Source organism: Xenopus tropicalis, chromosome 6 (assembly GCF_000004195.4).
Source record: "Xenopus tropicalis strain Nigerian chromosome 6, UCB_Xtro_10.0, whole genome shotgun sequence".
NCBI classification, from domain to species: Eukaryota; Metazoa; Chordata; class Amphibia; order Anura; family Pipidae; genus Xenopus; species Xenopus tropicalis.
In genome coordinates this window covers 28,295,290-28,310,466 of record NC_030682.2, presented here as the reverse complement: position 1 = coordinate 28,310,466, position 15,177 = coordinate 28,295,290, and the positions used below count along the sequence as shown (strand labels likewise).

The window sequence follows — 15,177 nt, the reverse complement described above, 5'->3', positions numbered from 1 at the left end:
ATTTAATTCTGATGGAGGTAAAAGCTCTTTCTTTGCATAATTTTTTCTTGTGTTTCTTTTTTCTTGATGTCTGTTGGTTAACTCTTTGCAGCAATTGCTCCCACTGATCCACCTCAAAAGCCTGGAAAGTGTCCTCCAGATTCAGATGACAGGTCATGGATCCCCTTCCGAGGTCACTGCTATTTAATTCAAGTATCTTACACCAAAAACTGGTATCAGGCTTCTTTGGAATGTCTTCGGTTTGGTAAGTTATGAAAATTGGATTTAGAGTAAAGTAGCAAGTTAATGAAAAACTCTTTCCATCTCGTTACATATATGCAAAGCTGTAATGTATTCTTCATTAATAAAATAAAACACATAGGTGTTAAAGCTTTTTTTTTTTCCAAGTTTCAAACCTGTCCAATCTTCAGGACAATATTTTCTGACCAATCATAATATCTATGATCTTCCCTATTCCATCTATTTTAATGCAAAAGTTTTATAGGATTGTCGTAAAACTTGGTAGGAAAAAAAAAAATCACATTTACGGTCAGCTCTAGAGTGTCCATAATTCCATAACTATTGGGGCTAACAAGGTCCAGTGTATGTTTGGGAACCCAGATACAATACAGTATATGCACAGTAGCAAACATACAACTGAAGAGGGAGCTGGGATTAGATTATTTTGTCAATTAAAACTGGACTGGACACAAATATTTAACATCTCTTCTCTGACTCAATGAATATCTGACACTTTATTGGATATTATACAGTACTTGCTCTCTCACAGCTTCAGACTAAGGGGCTGATTTACTAAGACACGAATTCGAATCCGAATTGGAAAAATTCCGACTGGTAAACGAACTTTTTGCGTCTTTTTCGTATTTTTTGCGATTTTTTCGTTGCCTTTACGATTTGCGCGAAAAAACGCGAGTTTTTCGTAGCCATTCCGAAAGTTGCGCAAAATCTGGCGATTTTTTCGTAGCGTTAAAACTTGCGCGAAAAGTTGCGATTTTTTCGTAGTGTTAAAACTTGCGCGAAAAGTCGCGCCTTTTTTGTAGCTCTTAAAACTTAAAAGGCGCGACATTTTGCGCAAGTTTTAATGCTACGAAAAAATCACAACTTTTCGCGCAAGTTTTAACACTACGATAAAATCGTCAGATTTTGCGCAACTTTCGGAATGGCTACGAAAAACTCGCGTTTTTTCGTGCAAATCGTATTGGTAACGAAAAAGTCGCGACAATTTTCCAAAAAAATCGCTAAATACCGATCATTACGAAAAAAACGCAATCGGACGCATTCGGCCCGTTCGTGTCTTAGTAAATGTGCCCCTAAGTATGTATGTATGTATATCTTTATTTATAAAGCGCTACTTATGTATGCAGCGCTGTACAGTAGAATACATTAATACAAACAGGGGGTTATTAAGATAATAATAGATAAATACAAAGTATTACAATAAATACAAATAAATACAAAATACAGTTGCAATAAGTTAAGAGTCAAAGACACAAGAGGATGGAGGTCCCTGCCCCGTAGAGCTTACAATCTATATGGGAGGGTAACTTACAGACACAAATAGGCAAATATAAGTGCTGTAGGTCACAGTGGGTGACATTACAGTATAAGTGCCAGTTTCCAGATCAGGTGCTGGGCGAGTGCTCCAAAAGGTAGTCTTTAAGTTTAGTTTTAAAAAGACTGAGGGAGGTTTCTCTCCGGAGGAAATCAGGGAGGGCATTCCAAATGTAAGGGGCAACCAGGCAGAAAGGTTTAAGGCGGGAAACAGCAGTAGTAGTGGGGGGTGCAACCAAGCGGTTGCTCCATGAGGAATGGAGGAGTCGGCCAGGAACATATGCAGACACAAGAGAATGATGTAGTGAGGGGCTGGAGGGATGGAGAGCTTTGAAGGTTAAGACAAAGGCGCCTTCTTTCTAAGAGCACAGGCAGAATGTTGTTCACAGTTAGTTTTGTTCTTAGTTTTGGCCTTACCACATACAGAGGTCTTGTTCCATGTGTACCGCTCTCCAAAACTTTCTCTTCAAATCTGAAATATGTTTTTTACAGTAAAGGTGTGAATTGGATGTGCGTCCCACCAATACATTATTGCCTTCTAGTGCTTTAGTGCATAGTTTAGGTACATAAGAAAAAATGTTCCTGTATTCCATGAACTTTCCCACTAATTCATGCATGTATTGAATACTAAGTTCCCAGCTCATTCAAATATTTTGTCTTTTATATAGGTGGTTCTTTAGCATCCTTTGACGATTCATTGGAATCAAACTTTGTATGGCATCAAATTGAGAGACTGGAGGATAGAGTCAAGTCATTTTGGATTGGAATGTACCAGAATGTGGAAAGTAAGTCATTAGCCTCAGTAAAAGCTTGTAGTGTAAGCATTATATTATAAAGTACAGCCTTCCCTCTCCACATTACACCTTGTGTGCTAGTATACATATCACAAATAATCAAGGGATGTATAATTATATGCACAATTTGTCACAAAAACAGCTTGCACACAAAAGCATACCATTAACTAACCAAGTCATCATTTAGAACATTAATTGCTATGTAAAAAACTTAGGGGCAGATTTATCAAAAGAGAGAAAGATTAATACATAAAAACTCACCCAAGTTCTATTCATTCCTATGGGATTGTTAAAAGCATATTTATCAATGGGATTGAAATGGATAGTGTATTTGAATTTAAGTGAAATTTTAATTGATTTAAGTAGTATCTGGTTGTTTATGCTTATCAAAATTGATTTATCGTTCTCTGAGCTTATATACAGGTATGGGATCTGTTTTCCAGAAATCTCTTATTCAGAAAACTCAGAACAACAGGAAGGTCATTTCGCATAGACTCCATTTTATTCAAATAATTAAACATTTTTAAGTGTTAGCTAGCTGCAGGTAGAACACTGCAGCATGCAACATTTTGAATGGTTGCCATGGGTTACTGCCCATGGGCAAATTTGCCTAGTGTTGATAAATGACCCCCATTGTGCCTTTTTTTTTTAATAAGGCAATAATCATAACAACAACAAATTAAAGAATATGCAGTCCGTATAGTTTTTCAATATGGAGTAGAAAAGATGGAATAGGAGAAGAACTAGGAGAAGGCAGGGAAGTCGGAATAGTGGGGTAGGAGGGATGGAAGGAAAGGGACCCAAAGGATGGTCCCTGTAGTTAGGTTTATTACATATGGGAGTAAGTAGGTAAACAGGTTTAGTCTAACCCACCACCAACCAAATTATTTCAATGCACTTTTGACAAAATGTTTGAAAAACACCACAAAATTAAATGATACCCAGGCATCCAACTTGTAACAGTGTTGGTGTATCTTATTTTTAAATTGTGCCTAATGTTATACTTGCTGATGGGCATCATAATACTGTAACTAGCATGAGTTTGCTCTCATAGAATATTCATTTGGATATATTTGCAGATAAGTGGCTCTGGCTGGACAATGCTCCTGTTGACTTTGTAAACTGGAACATTGGGGAGCCTTCCGATCACAATGATGAGCACTGTGTTGAAATGTATTCATCGCATGGAACCTGGAATAACCTGTACTGCTCTTCTTATAGAGGGTATATCTGTAAAATCCAAAAAAGTAAGTAACAACAACAAATATATATACTCCGACATACATATAAGCACACTTTTTATATTCTCCATCTGTATTCAGTTTCTGTTTCACTTTGCTGTATATTGATAATACAACGGGATTTTGGGATAAAATGATAATTACCTTTAAAAGTCACATCTTTTTTGGAGCGCCATAAAGAACCTGTGTGGATAAATAAAATAATCACATGATGATTAATTCTTCCATATTACTCTTGCTGATGGGACAGTAGATCTCCACTGCAAAACATTTTTTTAATTGGGTTTTACGGCAAATAAGAGATGAGCAATGCTGTATAGATTTGTAGTCCAAACAACTGGAAGACATTTTTAATGTAACAATCTGATGCTTTACTTATTAACTGAGGGCTCCATGTTTTCTAAATTTTTTTTCACCAAAAAATATTTTTATGTCCTATTTCTTTACTGCTTTTTGGTACTTTATATCATTGGATGCCTAGAAATCTCCTAGGCTTCTTATATTATGTAACTGCTGAGACTGTAACATTAATAATTTGTGTGGAAATATCAGCGTTCATTGATATATTTTAACTTGCAGTTCCTGAACCTACAGAAAAGACCCCAGAGAACCCAGGTACAGTATGATGCAATCCTATCATTAGCAATATTTTGTAGAGTGCAATTACTAATGGGTTTATTTATCAGTTATCGAGTTTGTGAATTTGAGTTTGTTCTTCTAGATTGAATAAACTCCCAAATCGAACGCTCGCTTATTTATTAATGAGGAAAACTTTTTTGAATAAAAAACTGGATAACCTTACATTTTTTGTATATACAGACTGAAAATATAACTTGACTTTGCCTGGGACAAATCACTGACTTAGATTGTGAATTTTCACATTAGAAGTTTTTAAACCATAAGTTGAATTTTAGCGTAAAAAAACTTGAATCGTGTAAAAAAATCAAACTTGAACATTGAAAATTAAAGTGTTTCAATTGAGAAATTCTCAGTCATATTTCACAAGTACCATTTAGGCCATATTTAATAATGAAATACTATAAGACCTGTGATTTATGCAATGCATTGCAGCATTGATCTATGTAAAAATTATATATTTAATTACTATGGCTCAGCAGGACTAGCCAGCACTTAATGGGCACCAAGTCATGACTACATACAATGTTGACAGTGCAAATATACACACAAATATACACACAAATGAACCATATTTAGAAAATTGGATTCAATTGAACAAACTGTACCACCATTTACAGATCACTACACCTTTTCCCATTAAAAAGCATGTACATGGCTTGTATGGGGCATGTTGTTTACCATGTAAGCCATGAAAAACATATTTTCTATATTTGTAGGTAGACCTTAACAATAATCGAAATACTTTTCATCATCCTTCCTTATAATACCCAACTCCGTAGATGGATTTTGGTTTTAGTTACCTTCCGCAGAATTCATGTCCTAGGGCAGGGATCCCCAACCTTTTATACCCTCATGTGAGCCACATTCACATGGAAAAAGTGTTGGGGAGCAACACAAACATGGAAAAGGTTCCTGGGGCTGCATATAAGAGCTATAATTGGATATTTGGTAGCCTCTGTGTGGTCTGGGAGCCTATAGAAGGCTCTGTTTGGCTTTACACTGGGTTTTATGCAACCAAAACTTGCCTCTAAGCCAGAAATTCAAAAATAACTACCTGCTTTGAGGCCACTGGGAGCAACATCCAAGGGGTTGGGGAGCAATATGTTGCTCACGAGCCACTGGTTGGGGATCACTGTCCTAGAGGATAAAGCAATTGCTCTTCACAGTAGCATCCATAGTGGTGAAACATCATTTGAGTGCATATTGACATATGCCAATATAAATCACTCATTCTCTTACAGACAGCTTTTTGATTGGCCTTAGCACACAGTCCTTGAGAATCCCACATGGGTGCTCGTGTCTTGGCACAGCATTACTTTGAGCTTTATTAACAATAATCAGAATAGCACTCCTTTTAATGTACCGACCTTCCTTTTTTATTCCACCAGTGCTTGAACTTTGAGGCCAGCTTCTTTTGTAAGACTCTTTTTGCTGACCTTTGTGTTATCTTACAGATAAAATTAAAACAGATGCACCCTCGCAGGGAAAGATTGGCGGAATTATCATTTTTGTCCTACTTGTTGGTGCCGGCTCAACCTATGCTGTTTACTATGTCTGCAAAAGACAGAAGAACAAACCACCAGAGGACAATAGCTTTGACAATAACTTGTATTTTGATGGGGACCGCGTACCTGCAACACATGACACTAACATTCTTGTGGAAAACATTGAGCAAAATGAACATGCCATCTCTTAGTATCACTGAATAATGTGATTTTTGGTATGAAGGACAGTAAATCTTTGCTGCAGTTTACAGGATTAACAGATGAAAATGAAAATAAGTTCAGCAACTATGATAACATCAAGGTGTCTTTTCCACTTAGATAGTAACTGTGGTCAATTATGGAAGAAGAAATATTATGGGACATATACTTTGGAATTCCAAGCTGTGTATAATGTGTTCATGAGACTTTAAAAAAAAAAAAAAAAAAAATACTACTGCAATGAAATGAAATCCATTACGAATGATGTTTGCAAGTAAGGCGTCTCAGCCAATCACAGTGATTCATCTTTACCAAAAAACATGGGCAGGCCCAATTATCTACTTACTCATTTTCATGCTTTTGGCGTTTTTTAAAAACCACTAAAAAACTCATTTTCTCCAAAACCACTAAAAGTGATGTATTAAAACAGCCTTTTAAGCTTGACAGCTTTTAGATGACATATTTTTACTTTTAGATTTGTTACAGTTTTGATGCATAATAAAATTGTAAATACATCGTTTTTTTCCATGAAAAAAATCGAGTTTTAGAACAAAGAAAAGAATTATGTCAAAACATAGGAACGTTAGTAAATGCCCCCCTAGTCAACTGGTGAGATTATCCAGCATTCAACAGTTTCTCTATGAAGCAATATACTGCTTTAACATCAGATTTCACAGGAGGAAATTAGGAGAAAGACAGATAAATCCCTGGGTTCAATGCATTTTGTTCCTTACCAATAAATGAATCACCTAAACTAACAGTGTGCCCTGCAGCTCTACCTTGTAGGAGCACATAAGGGTAACCAAAAGCATTTAGTCAATACCATTCATAGACAATAATCTCAGCCAATATATTTATGTTCCTATTATCTTAGGTGGCAATTCATTATGTATTTATTCTTTATGGAAAATTCAGACATCTTGGTGCTATGATGAAGTTAGAAATTCCATAAGTCACAGAAAGCCAATCAATTTGCTACCGATTGATTCCATCTCTAGACTAATATGAGCAAATAAATGAATGACATTTAATAGGGTTCTCTACTTTATTCACTAGCGGCAATACCTTTCAATGAGTATGGAGGAATGGTCAAAAGGCTCACACACTTTAGATTAAGTGGTATATACAGTTCCATAAGGCATACAGAACACTGTTTTTCAAAAACCACACACAGAAGACATTTTGTGAGCTTTCACCCCAAATTAGAGGGAAAATATGGATGGTCCTTGGGGGTTTGGAAACCAACAGTTTAGAATGAGTACATTCCCCTTCCAGGTTTTTGACACAGAAGCTATAACCGAGGCCTCAAATGTAGTTATCCGAGCTGAGTGGCTTTATCTGATTATTCTATATTTCCATCTGTTGTCATATTTTTCTTTACAAACAAAGCAAGTCGCCTCCCAGCCCTCCCTCTCTCTGTATCATACATGTTAAGAGCAAAAGCCATTATCAGGTTATTCTTTCATTCAAATATGTATATATAATCTTTTCAGTGGCAGGTTGGTCTTTTGTCTGCTCTCCCAGGAATCAGACAGTTAAACAGAGGGACGTTTTTACTGTGTTCTCTCTAATCCGTTTTCATGATTATCTCTTATTGATGATGTCTTAAATAAAATGTTCTGTGTTCTTTTACATTTATATGTTTCTTTTTCATTTGCTATCATCAAGCAACAGTTGGAAAGTGGGGTCATTAATTACTGAGCTCAAACAATACTGGAAAGGAAAGTAAACCCAAAAATCCAATTTTGCTTGGGGAAATCCAACTGTAATTGTAAGCAATTCTCCAGTAAACATTCATTACATTATTTCATGGGACAAGTACGCTGGATGAGCTATTGTTTTTACCAATCAAATAAGAAACACACAAAATAATCACACAGAGAGCAGAGCTGGGTGTAAGGCAATGGCTGCAGCTTGTGTCTTATCTATATCAATAACATATCTTAAATTAAATGTAATAGACCAAGCCAGCCAGAATAATAAATCCTCCAGCTGCCTTATTTTTAACTCTTTTGGCTCCGCCTTGTTGCCAGGCCAGGAGCATCTTAAGTCACCAATTAGTTTAAACACACAAACAACCTCCAAGTTGCGACAAAACCAATTTTTTTTTATTGTAATTAATAATAATTAGGTTGGGTGGGTGGGAGCGTCTTAAGACAGGTCCCCAGACAAGCTGAGCAATGCCTTTAAGAGGGGCCTGGATGAGTTATTGAACAATCAGAATATCCAAGGCTATTGTGATACTAATATCTACAGTTAGTATTAGTGGTTGTATATATAGTTTATGTATGTGAGTGTATAGATTGGTTAGTATAGGTTGTGTGCTGGGTTTACTCGGATGGGTTGAACTTGATGGACAATGGTCTTTTTTCAACCCTATGTAACTATGTAACAGACCCCTGTGAGTTTGCACTTTATATCCAAGCCTCCCTGTGCATGTGACTTACACTAACCAATCCATAACCACTTACCACATCACTCCTCAGCTGTTGCTTAATTTACTTGACCCCGATTTATAATAACCAGGTGTGCTACAAATAAATGTTGCTCCCCGGCCACTGTCCCATGTTACCTACAGCCCTAAAATTAGGCCTTCCGTTCGCATTAGTTTTACATGGATTTGTAATATATAGATAGCTATTAAAAGTTGTAACTGTCTGTTATCTACCATTGTGGTTCTGACTTTTAAAAAGTGTTACAGGAGGCAGCTGATTAGCAGGCCTATGGAGATGTATGCAAGGCTGACTTCTGCTAAGGCTAAGGGGGTTATTCACAGAAGTGGAGATAGCCCTCTTTTGGAGTAAAAGTGGTGGAAAACGCTTTCTCCAGATTCACAAACAGAAATGCTACTTTTCCATTTTTGCTGAAAGAAAGACAATTTACAGACACTTTTGTGAATTTGTCATTTAAACAACATTTATACAATGTTTTAACAACATTTTTCCCCCCACCATTTTCAAAATGGAGTAAAGCTCAGTGTAACTCTGTCAGACCAATTCTAAGCTCTTCTGTTTTGTTCACCCAGTCTCCATGTCACACCTCTGGTAGGAGCCAATTGGGGATCATTAACATATTAATGGGGATTAGCAGCCTATTATAAGGGGACAAGTTTCTGTCTAACCCTAGAACAATAGGTGCAAAAAGCTTCATTAACATTTTATAAACAAGTAAAATACTGATTAAAAAAAGAAGTTTAATTTATATCTTATATATAAAAACTTTTTCCCTCACATTTGCATTGCTATGCTAGTTTTAGCTTAATCAATGAGGCAATAATAACATTTTGAGTGAATATATTGTAAACATTTTTATTTAAAGGAAAAGTAAAGCCTCCCAGGCAAATATTTAGTTTTAGCAGCAGTGCCCCCTCTTTAATCACTTCACTGACACTTGCCCCAATGTATCTGTGCCCCCATAGCATGTGCAGAACTACAGAGCTGCTTAACAGCATTGGCCCCCCACCTTTAGCTGTGTCCCTTCTGTTCCCAGCCGCCATCTTGGGGATCAGCAAACAGCACATGCACACTGGCACCCAACTGGGGTATTGGGGTACAGGGTTGGACCGGCCCCCAACAGGGCACTGGATAAAAACCCGGTGGGCCCTAGTCCTGTTGGGGCCCCTTATCACCGGGCATGTTGGTGTGTGGGCCGGATTGCTGCTGCCCAGTAATGAGTAGGGGCTAGAGAAGAAGGTATTTAGACCCTTAAATCTTGTTACAGAAGTGGAATTACACAGAAATATAGAAATCATTTTTAAAGCCCAGCTTGTCCTGAAAAAAATGATGTATAATTTCTCTGGGCAAACTAAAATTACCCCTCAGGAAATGCCCCCAAAGTGAAATGGCATATGAAATGCAAAATCCTGCTGGTAAAATCTCCCTAAAGCAAGAGTTCTCTGGGCTGGAGATTTTAATGTTTCCTTTAACCACGTGCTAGACAGATCCACATCCACTTCAACAACAAATCACAGAACAATTACAAAACAAATAGAACATCTGCTACAAATTCACAACCTATCAGACTCATGGAGAGAGGCCAACAGCAGCAAAAGAGACTACACATTTTACTCACACACACACACAATAGCTATTCCAGGATAGACTACATCCTGATAAACTCATTTGACCTATCGGTATTGCAGGAGTCGAGAATTATACATTGCGCATGGTCTGATCACGACTTTGTGATGTGCTGGATCAACAGTCCCCCTCACCTATTCACCCCAACTGGAGATTAAATGAGAGTCTACTAGCAGACCCAGACTGCATTAAATATATCTCACAGGAAATAAAACATTTCTTTCAAGAAAACTCTAATTCCGAATCATCACCAGCCTGGGTCTGGGTAGCACATAAAGCATCCATCAGGGGCTGTTTGATCCAGTACACATCTAGAAAGAAAAAAGAAAGACTGCGCACACAAACCCTCCTTGAGTCTGATCTTGCACTACTTGAACAAAGCAATAGAACACACCCCTCAACATTGATCAACATTTCCCACTGATTACATCTCTGTACCACATTTGTATCTAATTCTGTGATTCATCTAAGAATTATTGATAAACAACCTGTTTTTCTTTTTATATTTATTAAATTTATACTTATATATATATTTAACTTGTCTAACAGCATGTAGCTACATAAACAAAAGGGTACTGACATTTTAGAGATTAATTTATATTTATCTTATACTTGTCTCTTGCATGGTGCAAAGAAACTCTGCCTATACTTTTAAATAGCCCTTTTCTACTTTTATATACTAATTCAATGATTTATTTTGTTATAAAACCTTTTCTGTTTGATCACATGTACATTTTCCTCAGACTGACTTGCATATCCATGTCTGATTGTTATCTAACCATTCTGGTTCTGGATTGGTTGATCATGTTTACATCAGCTAATTAAGTTTGAATAACCATTGGCTCCTTTGGTCTTAAATACTTTGTCTGTGTTAATTCTCATTTAGCCTATGATTAAGTACCAGGAGGTAAGGCTCTCTGTATCATGTGTTAAATAAAAGGTTTTTGATTTTACTTTTACTTTTCATGAACAATCGCTTTTCATTTTTCTGACCATACCGGAGTGCCTGCCTCTGCTTTATATCTGAGATGTACCCATGATGGCTCCCTTTGGCTGAAGGTCTGGGGCATGAGCACCTGGGCCCACTTATACTACGGGTGAGATCCTTTCCTACGAGCACATGTACTATTTTAAAAGTTATTTAACCAGACAAGATGCTAGCCAACCAACTAAATTCCCACAACAAGCATAACACTATATACAAAATTAGACAATCAGATGGTCAAATTACCACTAACCCCAATGCGATAGCTTCAATGTTCATGGCCTATTACCAATGACTCTATAAAGCTACCAACGATACACACTTCAGATATAGGGGCTGATTCGATAAAGGTCGTTAACGCTTAATGCATTGGGGCCAATTCACTGTAGGCCGAAAAAACAAGTGTTATTTATAGCATGCGTTAAAAATATTATCACTTCTTATATTTGGAAAAATAACGATTGATTCACAAAACAGACACTTGTCTGAATTAAGAAGCAATTTTATTGTCGTTATTTATGTTGCAATGACATATTTTTAAGTGATATTTTAAAGCATGCAATATATTTATGGGTTATTTCATAGCATGCGATATTAGCGATAATATTTTTAATGCATGCTAAAAATAACACTAGTTTTTTTGGCCTTTAGTGAATGGGCCCCATAGACTCATTTCTCAAAAAATTTGCTCCAGCCCCAAAACTAAACAAAGATTCACTGACCCCCAAAAACTACAGGTAAATTTCACTTCTCAATGTTGATATAAAAATGCTAGCAATATGGGAAATACAAAGGAATCAATTTGATTTGTTTCTGCACCCTTTGTTCTGCTTCTATTTGTGGAATAATTCCAACAAAGCCATTGTTTAACCCATTGCCTTTTCTATCTAGGAAAGCCATACATGATTATTATTATTATTAATATTTATTTATAAAGCGCAAACATATTACGCAGCACTGTACAATAAGTACATGATTATTATTATTAACAGTTATTTATAAAGCGCCAACATATTCCGCAGCACTGTACATGATGCCAATATCTTGAGTGTACCACCATCTCATAAATTATGGTCATGTTTCTCCTCTTCTTTTTGCCTAGACAAGTTTTCCAATAAGTTCAGAAATATCTAATCAAGAAATAGCAAAATCATCTGATAAGTCAAATGAACCCTTCATTTCTCTCCCTTTACTACCGTATGTTACAGAGAGAAGTAATTATTATTACTTATTTATAAAGCAGTAACATATTCTACAGCAGTGCTGTCCAACTTCTGTGGGACAGAGGGCCGGAATTTTTCCGACCTACGTGGTGGAGGGCCGATAATGGAAGCCAGTTTTGACCACTCCCCTTTTTGAAACCGCACCCACTTGAAACTACACCCGTGTTATCACATGACAATACCCATATTAATGGTTGTAGTACATCAAAAACCTGCCATACTCTGCCTTCCCTACCCTGCCTGTGTGTGCCATACTTTGACTGTGTGTGCCATTCTTGGCTGGTTTGTGCCATACTTGGCCTGTGTGTGCCATACTCTGCCTGCCCTACCCTGCGGGCCGCCAGTTGGACAGCACTGTTCTACAGGGCTGTACAATGAAAGGGTGTATACATTAAACTATAGAATACATAGAAAAATACAACCAATACAAAATGGAGGCAGTGGGCAGTGCATAATAGAGTTTCAATAGAGTTTATAATCTAGTCATGTACTCACTCCTTTTGTGTGTCTTATAACTGTGATTATGTTTTGCAATTCTCTTCATGTGTTACAGTCCTTTTAAGTAGGTAGTTCTTATTTTGTAGTAGAAGATGTTGATAACATAACAAAAAATAATGATGTCCCATTAGTTCATTAATGTGCTGCTGGAAGGTTCTATAGTTGTAGATGCAGGAAAAGGTGATGTACCGTGTTAGCCAGTCAAAATGTTTACAGGGTAACCCTTTTGAAATAAAAAATAACAAAAGTGGTTATACCACTTTTGTTATTTTTTATTTCAAAAGGGTTACTCTGTAAAGGTTCTATAGCAAATACATCGCTTAGCATTCCTCTTGCCTTGCTCAAACTCCAGCAGACATTGCCCCAGCAGGAGGCTGCATTATACAATGCCAAAATCTCAGGGTGGCCCCCAGGGTCATCTGCTGGTGTCTGAGCAAAATGGAGCAGACTGTAGCCAGCAATAAATCCAGTGTGAGCTTAAGTGATGCCCCTGGAGATAAAACAAAACCTGTTGTTATATGAAAGAAGTCATCGCAAAGCACAAGACCAGTTTCAGGACTGTTCACTTTTGAGATACGGATGTCATGAAATGATTTTCTTTTTCTGCATGGTTTATAGAGGGTTTGGCTTGTTGTTTAAGAAGTGTTTTATACAGTGATCCATTCAGCCATGAAATTAAACGCCACTGTTTAAAGATAAACTATTCCAAGGTAACATACTGTGACAATAACAACAGCTTTCCTGGGGCATACAGGTCATTAGTTCTGTTGAACAACTGAAAAATGAAATCAGTGAAGAATTCTGCGTTTGGAAATAGTTTCTTGTTATACAGACACGCTGAAGGGATAATGTAAGGATGATTTCAGCAAGCCTGGGAAGCTTTATTCCATTTACTGCAGTACTGCCCACCATTGCAAATGCATCCTCCATGGAAATCACATCTGTACACTGAAAGTGATTTAAAGTTTTTTTATAAAAAATCTAAATTATACAATTTATTGATCAGAATTACCACAGTTATGTGCTAGTGAATAAAACCATAAACTGGTTTTATTCACCATAAATTTTTGGTTTACTGTAATGTGATTTCCATATACGTGTCCAGTGATTCATTTATCAACCAGATTCCCCAGAAAACTGAAAATAATAAAACCAAAGATCCTGGGGAAACAAATGAGAGCAAAGCATCTTGGGGAGATTAGGCTTGTGGAAGAGGTATCAGGGTTACAGTAGTTTACTAAAAGTTGGTTTCTTTTTTCTTTTTCTTTTTAGGAAACCATGGAAAAACTAATTTCCACAAATAGCAGTCATTTATCAAAAGATCTGAAGTGAAAAAGTACAAGCAAAAAAAAAAAAGTTGCAGGAAAGTCACAAAAACGGCGACTTTTTAGACTTGTTGCACGATAACGCAAAAGCCCAGCGTCAAAAGACCTGAGAAACTTTAAAACCACAAAGCAAAGAAAGATCTTCCAATTGTAAAAGCGGCCTTTGCCGTTGCCTGCCCTAAGCTGCCTGTGTGTGCCATGCTCCTACATGATCTCAACAGATTTTAGATGGAGTATTTTCAGATTCGGAATTGTCACAGTTTGTGCCTTTTTCAGGTTTATTTGGCCCAAAAAGTGGCAGCTTAGTAAATGCCCCCTCAAATAATACTGTTTTTAGTCTAAAAATAGCTAATTGGAATTGTGTTGCTTCAATGTGTCATAATGTTGTTGAACAGATTGGAGGGGTTATCTTGGAAGCAATCCCATTGTGTTTAATATAATAAAATATAAATTCTGTTGTTCCAAGTGAACTGTTTATTATTTTTCTTAAAATAAAAACTGCGCTTTCTAGAAATGTACAGGTATGGGATCCATTATCCAGAAACCCGTTATCCAGAAAGTTCCAAATTATGGAAAGGCCATCTCCCATAAATTCCATTATAAGCAAATAATTGTTATTTTTTTAAATGATTTCCTGTTTCTCTGTAATAATAAAACAGTACCTGTACTTGATCCCAACTAAGATATAAATAATCCTTATTGGGGGCAGAACAGCCCTATTGGGTTTATTCAATGGTTAAATGACTCCCTTTTCTCTGTAATAATAAAACAGTACCTTGTACTTGATCCCAACTAAGATATAATTACCCCTTATTGGGGGCAGAACAATCCTATTGGGTTTATTCAATGGTTAAATGATTCCCTTTTCTCTGTAATAATAAAACAGTACCTGTACTTGATCCCAACTAAGATATAATTACCCCTTATTGGGGGCAGAACAGCCCTATTGGGTTTATTTAATGGTTAAATGATTCCCTTTTCTCTGTAATAATAAAACAGTACCTGTACTTGATCCCAACTAAGATATAATTAACCCCTTATTGGGGGCAGAACAGCCCTATTGGGTTTATTTAATGGTTAAATGATTCCATTTTCTCTGTAATAATAAAACAGTACCTGTACTTGATCCCAACTGAGAT

The 15,177-nt window shown here is 36.7% G+C and overlaps 1 protein-coding gene across 1 annotated transcript in view; it reads left to right on the top strand.

Moving 5' to 3' along the window:
• mrc1 (mannose receptor C-type 1) overlaps nucleotides 1-7,566 on the top strand; it is a 48,167-nt gene extending 40,601 nt beyond the window's left edge. The window contains exons 26-30 of the mRNA XM_012965627.3: nucleotides 92-244; nucleotides 2,220-2,336; nucleotides 3,425-3,592; nucleotides 4,166-4,201; nucleotides 5,680-7,566. Of these exons, the coding sequence (XP_012821081.2) occupies nucleotides 92-244; nucleotides 2,220-2,336; nucleotides 3,425-3,592; nucleotides 4,166-4,201; nucleotides 5,680-5,921 (716 nt within the window). The 3' untranslated portion in view covers nucleotides 5,922-7,566. The remainder of the gene's footprint in view (nucleotides 1-91; nucleotides 245-2,219; nucleotides 2,337-3,424; nucleotides 3,593-4,165; nucleotides 4,202-5,679) is intronic.
• The last annotated feature ends 7,611 nt before the right edge of the window (nucleotides 7,567-15,177 follow it).